This window comes from Adiantum capillus-veneris, chromosome 23 (genome assembly GCF_014529385.1).
Source record: "Adiantum capillus-veneris isolate H3 chromosome 23, ASM1452938v2, whole genome shotgun sequence".
Lineage (NCBI taxonomy): Eukaryota > Viridiplantae > Streptophyta > Polypodiopsida > Polypodiales > Pteridaceae > Adiantum > Adiantum capillus-veneris.
The window spans coordinates 38,228,463-38,240,648 of record NC_140953.1 but is presented as its reverse complement, the minus strand read 5'-3'; the positions used below and the strand labels follow the sequence as shown (position 1 = coordinate 38,240,648).

Genomic DNA, 12,186 nt, shown 5'->3' with positions numbered 1-12,186 from the left:
TTGAGCATTTCCTGCCTCCCTACACTTGAGGAATATTGTGGAGAGCTGAGATAGGTGCTCCTCCAAATTCTCCATGGGGGGGTGGAACACTGCGCCCTGGAGAATGTCGAGAACTCATCAATGAAGAATTGGAGATGATTAGTGAGCAGGGGACAAAAAGATGAAGAGTGGGGCGTTTTTCAACCCAAAAGCCATTTTCTTGTATATGAAGATGCCCGAGGGAAACACAAACACAGTTTGACACGGTTTCTTGACCACGAATTCTCTTGGCTGCTGGGGAAGCTTGGCAACCAGAGATTTCGTTCTTGTCATGAGTTTTGAAAAAGTCTTATCAGATTGAAGCACCAAGTTCCCCAATTCATTCAAAACCTTCTCTTGAAAGTCACCTGGTTTGAAAGCTTCACAGAACTGTCGCCTTACTGTTGCCCAATCTGTAAAGCGGTTCTCAGCAAAATGTTTGTACCATTTGTTTGTTAAGCTATCCAAGGTTGATGGAAAGAGCGTGAGGTAGGCATCTTCTCTGTGGAGACCACGGACTTTGTAGAGAGATACAAACCTCCTCACATGGTCATATGGATCCTCTGTGGAAAGTCTCTTGAAAGTGGAAAATTTTACGTTTAACTTGGTTAAAATGCTCGTCAGCTCCTCCATTAGTTTTTTTGTAAATCTGCTTTGATTAATTACAAGTGGGAAACCTCAAAGCGAGGAAAACCCACGAAAAGAAAGGGATACAAAAAGCAGAGCACTATGAGGCTCCGAAGGCTAGAAACAGTCAAAGTAAATCCTGTAGGTATCAAGAGTGATGTCTCCAGCGTCAAAGGCAAAATGCAGCTCCTCTGTTACAGCTTGCTCAGGAGCCGGTTGCAACAGAGGTGGTGGAAAATGAGCTTGACGAGGATGGTGAAGACCTGGTTGAGGCAGATGCCTGTGTAGGGAGGGGAAGTGGGGGTGGACGACTTCTACCAGGTAAGAAGGGCTGACGCTTTCTTTGTTAGTATTGCAAAGGGATCCTTGAGGGGCTTGGTCGGTCTCTAGATTGCCTTGTATATGTCACGCAGTAGCAAGAGATCCATGCAACCTATGGGCAACAAGACCCTTGAATCTACTAGGTAGACTGACACACTAGACCAAACTAGTCCTGGCTAGACTAGACTAGTCCAGGTTGGATGAGGGTGAGAGTTGACTAGACTAGGCTGGACGAGTGCGAGAGTTGACAAGACTAGGCTGGACGAGTGTGAGAGTGGAGCAGACCAGACCAGACCAGACTATACTAGCCCAGTAGACTATACCAAGGCGAGACTAGACCAGCTAGCTCCTTGGCCAGACTAGTCTAGACCAACAGACTATACCAAGGCGAGAGACTAGACCAGCTAGATCCTGAGCCATGTAAACTTAGCAATGGAGTGAGACTTCAGTTGAGGTCCCACCGGGCGTGCCAAAAATGAGAGCATCTTGCTACTGCACAAAATGAGAGCATCCCGATTCCCCAACAAGAAATCTACATTGTGCTCTATACTGTGGGTGCTCGTGAGTGCAATGTGCAAGACTATACTCAGTGTGGCACAACTGCAGACTCCAAACCCAAGTGAAAGCTTGACTATACTCAAAGATCCAATACAGACTCTCGCTGGCAGCACACTCAGCTCCAAGCCCAGGACTCACAGGTACACTTGGGGTGTTGAGGCTCCAACTATGCAGGAAGAGTGTAGGTGTGCAAGTCCTAGACTGAGAACACATGACTCTGGACTCATACGCCGCATAGCATTCCATAGACAACAACACAACTATGCCTTTCTCCAAACTGGGGCGGCGGTGAACTGGCCATGTGTCATGGACGACTAGTATCACTGCCTAGACAAGAGTCCACTGAGTGTGAACCCAAGGCCAACTATAACCTCTTGACCACTACTCCCTGTCTGCCATGTGTCATGGACGACTAGTATCACTGCCTAGACAAGAGTCCACCGAGTGTGAACCCAAGGCCAACTGTAACCGCTGTCCATGTCCAGGCTACAGTTGTAAATTTTCGCTCTTGCAAATACACATTCTTTTATGCTGTGGTTTTTCTTATGACTGTTGTACCTTTTATGCTAACAGCAAACAAAATCCATTCTCTGCTTTGCGTTTTTAGTACAGTGATCTGATGGTTAGAAATTTTGCCTTTCAAAAACTCTGCAACAGGGAGAGTCAGGCTCATTTAAAGAAAAACTCTGCTTATAGGCATTGTTATGTCCATATTTCCTTCCACTTCAGAACTGCACATCTACTTTTCCGCTTTCTTTTGTCTTAAGGTGGAGAAATTGTTGACTCGTAGATTTAATACCGCTTGTGTTCAACAAAAAAGAATCTTTTTCTTTTCTTTTGACTAAGTTAATCAATTGAATTGAAAACCAAGCACAGCTGCACCATGATATAAGCTGAGGAGTGAAGCAGTGCTAGAGGCATACTCCCATCTAGGCTGATCAATCCTCAGCTTATAGGAGATCCAGCATACCACCCAAAGTCTGCATATGGAGTAACCTTTTCGTATCTCAGACACTCTGGGTGTTGCATAGTAGCTCAGGATATCTTTCCTTTCTTCTAAGAGAATGGAAAACAGCTCTCTCCGACAAGTGCTTGCTAATGCAAAATGCGTGTCAAATGTAAAGCTGTTTTTCCTGCTTGAGCCTAAAATTCAGTCACTTGACCCACTCGAGCCATAAGTCCGACAATATATTGGTTGCATCACACTTCAAACAGTGCATAGTTGACTCAAATGCCATCCATTGAATCTCCCTGAAGCCACCGTTCACCAGGTAGGTGGTCTTGAATCTTGCATAGTGCAATAAGAGCACCAATTATAGACCTTGCATGCAGACCAATTCCAAACCATTACCAGCTACTCTTGTACCCACTTCAGCTACACCTTAAATAGCTATTGTCTTCTTCCACACCCGTTACTTCTGGATTCGATGAGGTATTACTGTCTTCATAAGCCTGGTATAACAAGCCTCTTCTGTTAGAAAATTTAAAGTTTTTGTTTTTTGTTTTTTCTTTCAAGGTATTTAGACCTTGAGGAACGAAGCAGAACACGAGTTCTCTATGGTATCACAAAAAAACCAGAGGATACAGCTCAAATATTTGATATCAGGAAAAGGTCTGTGCACAGTATTATGGTTTGCATTTGTTGAGTTCTTTTGTACGTCTTGATACAACAGCAAATTCACTTTCGTTTCAGAGGTTTAAAGTTGTAGAACTCACAGCATGAAGTGCTTTTTCAAGATAGGTGGCATGGACTTGAAAAAGAGGCAAAGATTTTGAGCATTTCACTGCAAGAAACTAAGAAGAAGTTTACAGAGATTACAAAGAGCCAGGTGCTGACATGCTACCCTTCATTGCAACATATTCAAATAGACCTATAACCTTGAAAAATGCATAATTCTTATGAGTAATTTGGTAACTGTTGAGCACATTTTGATGGTTAGGTTGTAGACTTCTCAAGAGAAGTTTCCTCATTTCGTGACCGTACAATGCAAAAAGGACCAGGAAAATGCAATGACCTTGACCTTGGGTTGCAGCTTCTGGAGCAGTGTAAGGTTAGTGTCGATTCTATAAAATGGTTTCAAGTTCTAATATTATGCATGTCCCTTTGGTCGATATTATGGACCACCTCATAGTGAATTTGATAGTACCGGCCATCCCACTCTGCCACCTTGAACATTTGTTATATTTGTAAATTAGACCCTCTTCTTTGTTAGAATCTGCAAAATTTGTCTTTTCTCACGCCTGGAAAAGTCTCTCCAACAAAATCATGAGGTAATCCATTTCCACCATCCTCACCTCACAGATTAGGGGAGGGGTTTTTCTAGTAGCACTTTCTTTTGTACCATAGTCATTTTTCTGGATACCTAGAGGACGTACTCATGTACATTGATCTGTGTTATAGGCTAATTTTGGCCTTCAGAAGATGCTAATAAGCTTTCTCCCCCCCCCCCCCCCCCCCCCCCCCCCCACTCCGAAACAAATGAATGAGGGTAATGTGTTTTCTTGCAAAGTCTCTCAGACAGAATAATGGATAATGAAGGTTGATGTATTTTTTTCTTGATATTTGTAAAATATTCAGGCTGAATTGGAAAAGTTTCAATCTAGACGAGAACAACTGGTGCTTGCACAGAAGCTCTTTGATTTACCGGTGGTACCATTTCCATTGTTAGTGGAGGTAAGCTTTGCAAATGAGAAAAAACCACCATTGCAATGTGATCATAACAGCAGAACAACAATCTTAGATCTCAGTTTATATGCAGACACGATATGTTTTATAAAACTTTTCTTTTGCATCTATATCCGATTGTACTTTTGGCGAATGCAATATTCATGAAAATGCTATCTTAGGGTTTGTGTAAATCTCAACACATTTGTCCCATGACTGGATCTACTGTACTTTATTATTTTAAACAAGTGATCAACCTTTTGGTGTAGTGTGCCCTTTTTAACAACTACTGTAAAATCAAACTCCAATAAAAGGGGAAACCATCTTACAATCCTGCCTGTATTACATGGCTTGTTTGACTAAGTAGAGTTGTGCCTGGTGATCAACAAAGAACACAAACTTATTTTTCAATAAGTAATGTCTAAACTTTTTGACAACATAAATCATTCCGAGGCCCTCTCTTTCTTTGTGGTGTAATTCTTCTTAGCCGTATTCAGAGATGGGAAAATCCATTGTGACCTCTCTTGGTTGGGCTTCATATCTGAAGATGCTATGTAAAACCATGTTACGTGTTGTAGAGCAAAACGATATCAAGAAGACCACCACATAGAACCCTGTGGGCTGCTCCAGCTAGCTCACTGCTCCTGTTTGTTGCACCTCTTCTAAGATTTCAAAATACACTAATAGAAGGGGGAAACTGTATGCTAAGCCAGAACTATAAATGGCCTGTTTTGTGCTGCCAGCGTCCTCAATGTAGTAGCTTATTTTAGAAGCTTAGGAAAATCTTGTTATCCAGAGGGGGTGAGCTTGCTCATAGGCCATGTTATGAAGGGGCCAACTGTATACCAAACTAGACATAGAAATGGACTGTTTTTTTGGCAGCGAGCCACCTTAACTAGAGGTTTTTGCTAGTTGAGCACACGGTGTCCTTGTTCATAGGCCATATTATGAAGCCAAGAGCAAGTGTTTTAGAACTGAATAGAGCAACCCGTGCCCGAAGATATGCAAATGCCAACATAAAGTCACACCTAAGATTGGGGCTAGAGTGTCCTCTTGAATGCAAGGAATTATCTTCAATCAATAAGTACATTTGAGTGATCACTGCAAGTTACAATCAGACGAGCACTCAATGTACTAACATATACACAATGAGGGGGAGTTTCCCACTTAGAGAGGTTGGCCCCTCAATAGGCGTCTCCTACGGTATTTCTTGTTGCATTGATGAACTGTCACGGTTACGACTGTTGTGTGTAAGCCCACTCAAATGATCTAAGTGTTAATGGAACCCTACCCTTCAATTCATAGGAAGTATGCCCCAAAAGCAACTTCAATTTATCTGCTACTTACAACCATCCTTCAAAGCACTCAAAAGCATCTTGTTTCATAATGATTGGTGCCAAAAGCAACCCAAGTTAGTAGTCTGCATAGAAACTTCCATGCTGGTAGGTGCCTCATTAATAGCCATACGAATGCCATGTAAGCCGTATGGATGCCTGCGTATTGCACTATATTTTGCACCAGGTTTTTATAGTCATATGGGCAGCAGTTCGGGCTCTGTTGCGTGCTCTAGTCAGGTGTGCAAGGTGGGCAATTGCCACATCATTTATTTTTGACAATCCCCCCTCGCCCAAAAAAAAAAAAAAAAAAAAAGGGAAGAGAAATCCCAATCCACATTAGATTTCGGATAACAAACAATAATCACATCCACATCTTGGTCCACACTCAACTTTAGATGTATGACTCTTCCATGATAGATCTATCCAGTCATCACTCCCAAGGTCAAAGTTACACACAACTTGGGACATCCTCTTACCTCTTTAGCGATGTTTGCGGTGCACTAGAATATCATCATCATCCAAACTCATAAAGAGAGATAAAATGGTGCATACATTCTACCTCATATACCTACTCAATCAAACATAATAGTTCGAAGAGGGTAACCGTTTGTGGGTACATTCTACCTCACGTAACAATTTGTGGGTTGCCTCAATGCCTCGATGTCCAATGTAGGGTAGATTATGGCACTTCCTCAACAATTTCTGGCGTCTATAAAAAGTTACGCACAACTTGGACGCATCAAGAAACTATCCTTGAAAGTGTATATACTCTCTCCATTCTACAAACAATCAAAGATAGTGTCAAAAGCTGGATCCAAAGCGTACTGTTCCCTCATATTAGCACCGTAACCCATCTTTTGATACAATGTGCCCCAGATATTGTATCTCTAACAGTAAGAATTCTCTTTTCTTAGCATTGATAAACAATTGATGCTTGCGAAGTTCTTCAAACACAATCTCTAATTGGGCTCTATGATCATGCTCATTCTTGGGAAACACAAGAATTTCATCAAAGAATACACTTGTAAACTTTCTATGCTCACAAAAAATGTGATCCATCATTTTATCAAAGGTAGCTGGTTGGATTTGTGAGATCAAAGGGCATGAAAAGTTACTCGTAAAGACCAAAAGATGTGCGAAACACAGTTTTATGTACATCTTGAGGCACCACTCGAACTTGGTGATACCCACTCTTGAGGTCAATGCAACTAAAACATGGAGAGTCACTCACTTTGTCCAGGAGATCATCTATGGGTGGAACTAGAAACCAATTCTTCTTTTGCACTAGAAGCATAGGTGAACGGAAAGAGCTAGGCTGAACCGAACCTTTCTCAAGAAGCTCATTCACTTGTTTAAGGATCTCCTCTCTTTGTGAGACACTCACACGATAGGTTGGTTTATTAGGAGGTGAGCTTCCTGGCACAAGATCAATACGACTAAAACATGGAGAGTCACTCACTTTGTCCAGAAGATCATCTATAGGTGGAACTAGAAACCGATTCTTCTTTTGCAGTAAAAGTATAGGTGAACAAAAGGGGGAAGAGCTAGGTGTAGCCTGCTACAGTGTCACTTCACAGGACAGGCAGTTGGACAGTTAGCTACAGTTGGTCTGGTTCACACTGGACGGACCCTTTGGCTGGGAGTGACACGTGGCAGGGTACCTACGGTGGTCTAGTGGATGTCGTGGCCAGGTCACCACCACCACTCAGTTTGGAGATAGACTTAGCTGGTTGGACATTTATGGGCCGTTGGTGGCTCTTATGGTTGTACATATCAGTAGTGGTTTTGGGGGAGTTGGGGCTTATCTTGCACGTAGTCGTCTAGAGAGTCTTACACAGAGCACTGCTTCACCATCCCTGCACATCTGAGCCTCGACACCCCATTTGTACCTGTGAGTCATGGGCTGGAGCGGAGTGTGCTGCCACGCCAGAGTCTGTACATGGTTCTTTGAGCTAGTCGAGTCCACATGTTCTGGTCCACTGTTGTGCCTCTGTTGTTATCCATCGTTTCTGTGTTGTTATCCGTTGTTTCTGTGTTTCATTCTGTTTGAGAGAGTTTTTATTTGTTTGAGTGAGATTGTCACGCTCATTGCACTGAGGGGCACCCACACTGTAGAGAGCGCGACGCATTATCCGCGCTACAGGTGCTCTCATTTTGGCGATCACGGTGGGACATGGGACACTCTCAGCAGTTCATGGGACACTCTCAGCCCTCTCAGCAGTTCATGGGACACTACCCAGCAGGTCCCTCTCAACCCTCTCAGCAGTTCATGGGACACTACCCAGCAGGTCCCTCTCAGCCCTCTCAGTAGTTCATGGGACACTACCCACAGCCACAGGTCCAGTACTTCACTCAGCAAGAGTCTCAGATCCAGATTCCACACATGCAGAGCCAGAGTGTTCCTTGCTGTGACGGTGTTACTGGTGCACACCGCCATGGTTGCGTTACTAGGCGTCCGGAGTTCACTTCAGGGCAGGTACTCCCATCCGCTGTGCAGCAGATGGCTGCTACAACCACAGGAAATCAAGGTATGCAAAGCACAGGACAGCAACCGCATGGTTACACTATTGATCTGATGGCTCCTCCCGATCCGGAAGCTTCTGGAGCAGCAGTGGGGACGACCCTTTCCCTTGGGTGACAGGACTGTGCTCTTACCTCATCTTTCATGGTACATATAGTTGCTTTTGCAGTTTCATTCAGTTTTGGCTCACCGAGACGGTGACCAGTCTTGTGGCGGGCAACCTGTAGCCTGCTACAGTGTCACTTCACAGGACAGGCAGCTGGACAGTTAGCTACAGTTGGTCTGGTTCACACTAGACGGACCCTTTGGCTGGGAGTGACACGTGGCAGGGTACCTACGGTGGTCTAGTGGACGTCGTGGCCAGGTCACCACCACCACTCAGTTTGGAGATAGACTTAGCTGGCTGGACATTTATGGGCCGTTGGTGGCTCTTATGGTTGTACATATCAGTAGTCGTTTTGGGGGAGTTGGGACTTATCTTGCACGTAGTCGTCTAGAGAGTCTTACACAGAGCACTGCTTCACCATCCCTGCACATCTGAGCCTCGACACCCCATTTGTACCTGTGAGTCCTGGGCTGGAGCGGAGTGTGCTGCCACACCAGAGTCTGTACATGGTTCTTTGAGCTAGTCGAGTCCACATGTTCTGGTCCACTGTTGTGCCTCTGTTGTTATCCATCGTTTCTGTGTTGTTATCCGTTGTTTCTGTGTTTCATTCTGTTTGAGAGAGTTTTCATTTGTTTGAGTGAGAGCACGACGCATTATCCGCGCTACACTAGGCTGAACCAAACCTTTCTCAAGGATCTCATTCACTTGTTTAAGGATCTCCTCTCTTTGTGAGACACTCACACGGTAGGCTGGTTTATTAGGAAGTGAGCTTCCTGGCACAAGATCAATACGGTGATCTTCTAGACATGCCGGTGGTAGCTCATTTGGTAATTCATTGGCAAGCAATCCTCATATGCATGTAAACATTTCACCCTTTCTTCACTAAGAGTGTCTATTTGTGCAATACATTCATCCTCACAAGTGCGTGCTTGCAAATCCAAAAGTTAAAGGCACAGGTCACAACTTCTAGTGAAAGTGAGGAAGAAGCTAGCTTCACTTCGAGTCCCAGTGATGAGAGCTATTAGGTTTCTAGGGAATATGAATCAGACACCTCTCCTTCCAGTGACAAAGACACTTCCTCTGCAATTTCTAAGAAACCTTCTAGTACTTCGACATCAAAGCAACTCATGCCTAGAGTCATCTCGCATGTAATTACCAGGCAGAAAAATCTCAGTTTTAAAACCCGTTCTCCTTGGTGATTAATGTACAGCCACCTGACACCACATTGCTATAGCTTTTTTCTCGTAGTGAAATTCACACAATGGGTTTAGAAGGATTAGCTGATGTTTTTTTGCCAGATGATGTTCCTACGCAAATGATACATGGCCTTTTGAGTGCTTTTCCAAAGGTGCGAGGGCACACTCTCAATGCGGACTGAATTGGCCATGCAATGGGAATGGTAAACTTTCCATCTTGTGATACAGCAACACGCACATATTCCAGGCTGTCAAAAGAGGCTACTATTCAGGCGTGTCAGGATCTCTTACAACCAGATCATCCTAAATTTATGTGTAGCAAAGCAGTTTTTGAGGTGTTTTGCTACTAACTGTTATTGTGGGATCAATTGCCACGAAAGAAGAAGCTGGATTCTCCTACTACCATACATCTCCAAGTACTCTACACTGCTTTGCAATCATGAGCTAAACGCTACGGTGCTCAAGCTCTATCATTTTTGGTCATCTTTCATTTCTATTTAGCCCCCATGTTGGTTTGGATCATCAACATCCTTGTTAGCCCTGGCGAAGTGGATGATTCACGACAATTGCCTTCCAAAGGAAAAAGAAAATCTCTTGGCACTGCTACATATCAACCATAGAAGAAGCGGAAAAATAGGGCCGAAGTGGTGAAAGATACAGCGTAGTCACTACTCCCTTGCCATTCTCCGAGAGCTAGAGTAGGGTGACACACACAACACGCCGCTCTTTTTCTACTTCCATCCTTGGTTATACAGAGCAGGTAGTCAGCTCTGCCATCCCGATCCACCCCTTCCTATTGCTGCCTCTCTCTCCCATGCACCTCTACCTACTACTCTTGTCTTCACTCGTGCCACAATTACTACTTCCCACTCTCCACGTGCGGTCACCTTGTCATCATTCCCTATCTTAGGCTGAGCCACTAAGCATGTTACTTGCTCACCTGCAGTGCCCCTTGAGAGCCCTCCACCCTTAGGTACTACTGTTGCAGCTTCAATTCCAACAAATCGGGGAAAACCTGTAGGAGTCCAAGAAAGCTATCGCCATGAATGAGCGTGGAACCGAGCGGTTGGTTGCTACTCACCAACGTCAATCAGCCGCATATGTGGCCATGGAGGGTTGCATGTGTGTCGCCGAGAGCACAATAGCAGACAAGGGTGCTACAATTTTTCCTTTGCGCCAAGCTTAGAGAGTAAATTCACAAATCACAGACGATCTAAAAGCACAAGTGCAGGGATCTCGGGAGATTCTCGTACAATAGCCTTAGGTTACTATGGGGTATGAGTGGATTCATCCTGTGTGACAAGTACAATCTCCTATGGATTATGGAGCATCCAGATCATCCTACATAGTATATGAGAGGTACTCAGTCGTAGTAGTTTGCATACTATCCTCAGAAGTTTCAACAGCTTGCCTACATGACACACATGCAGCCGACACAGCGAGTTCCTTGCGACATCTTTGCTATTGTACATTGCCATGGGTGTGCAGTTAGTGGCGTCAATACACTTCAGGTTAGGTGCTTCCATCGGCTGAGCAACAGGTGGCTGCTCCTTTCACAGAGAGCCAATTTGTAGAGACCAGGGTACAACCGCATATAGCCCAACAGCAAGCTACCACCATCAATCTTATGGCTCCACCTCCGGAGACTGACACTTCGGGTAGGGTAATGGTGACGACTCTTTCTCTTGGGCAAGAGGATCAAGAGGTTCAACTCGGCCTCTTTATTGTACATATGCACTCCTTCTTTTCAACTGTTTCAGTGCACTAGTAGTTTCTTTTTGCAGTTCCAGTGTCTTCTCTCATCACCTCGCTTCTCTCACCGAGGCGGTGAGTGACCTTGTGGAGGGAAACTTGTAGCAAGGCTACAATGTCACTTGCACAGGATAGGCAGTTAGTTACAGCTGGTCTGGAGTTCACACTTGACAAACTCTTGCCTAGGGAGTAGTACAGGTGGTAGTCTAGTGGACACCATGGCCAGACCACCACCACCATAGTTTTGAATAGACTTACCTGGACTGGGATATTTTGCTCGCTGTTGGTGGCTCTTCATGATTATATACATGTATAGTTAGTTCTACTGTCGGATACACATCATTATCTACTTTCTATGTTGTAGCATCGTGAGTCTTTAGTATTGGATCAAGAACCGCACATCAGCACCTCCCTGCGCATTGGAGCCTCAACACCCCCATTCTACCTGTTAGTCCTGGGCTTGGAGCTGAGTGTGCAGCCAGCTAGAGTCTGTACGGTTCTATGAGCTAGTTGAATTCCATGTTGTTTTGAGTTTATTTTTGTGTTGTTTCAAACGTTGGTTCCATTGCTGTGCTGTGTTTTCTTTCTGTTGAAGTGAGATTTCATGCATATTTTTCTGAGGAGCACCCATGGCACAAAGCACCACATACTTTCTTGCAACAAGCTGTGGAAACCACTAACCTTAGTTGTTGGTTTCTTTCCCTGATTTTCATTTAATTTTTGGGACCCTCTTGTTGAAGTCACGAATGGACGGACATATATGGCCACTGTGAAACGGCTGATGGCCGAGAGTTTCACCCACAGCAGTGAAGGCCAAGTCGCCACGAGTTGGTCGGGCCAATCGACAGTGAAATCTGAGTAGTAAAAGGGTGGCTAGGCTTAGTTCAAAGTCATTTAGGCCCCACACGACACTTTATAAGTTGGTGGGTACTAGGAAACTAACTCAAAAGGGCAAACCGAACACTTGGTGGCTCCAGAGCTCATCTGCAAGACACATCTTTTGGGGGCACCCAAAATTGAGAGAGAAGGCTGATTTTCTTCATTAAGTGCCTGTGTGTGTGAGTAGTTGGTGCAAGTGATCACAA

At 44.4% G+C, this 12,186-nt stretch overlaps 1 protein-coding gene across 1 annotated transcript in view; it reads left to right on the top strand.

Annotated features, from left to right (window-relative positions):
- Nucleotides 1-12,186, top strand: part of LOC147427663 (dynein-1-alpha heavy chain, flagellar inner arm I1 complex-like) — a 316,587-nt gene that overhangs the window by 100,189 nt on the left and 204,212 nt on the right. Inside the window, exons 27-30 of the mRNA XM_086496532.1 lie at nt 3,041-3,136; nt 3,266-3,353; nt 3,465-3,575; nt 4,103-4,198. Of these exons, the coding sequence (XP_086352658.1) occupies nt 3,041-3,136; nt 3,266-3,353; nt 3,465-3,575; nt 4,103-4,198 (391 nt within the window). The remainder of the gene's footprint in view (nt 1-3,040; nt 3,137-3,265; nt 3,354-3,464; nt 3,576-4,102; nt 4,199-12,186) is intronic.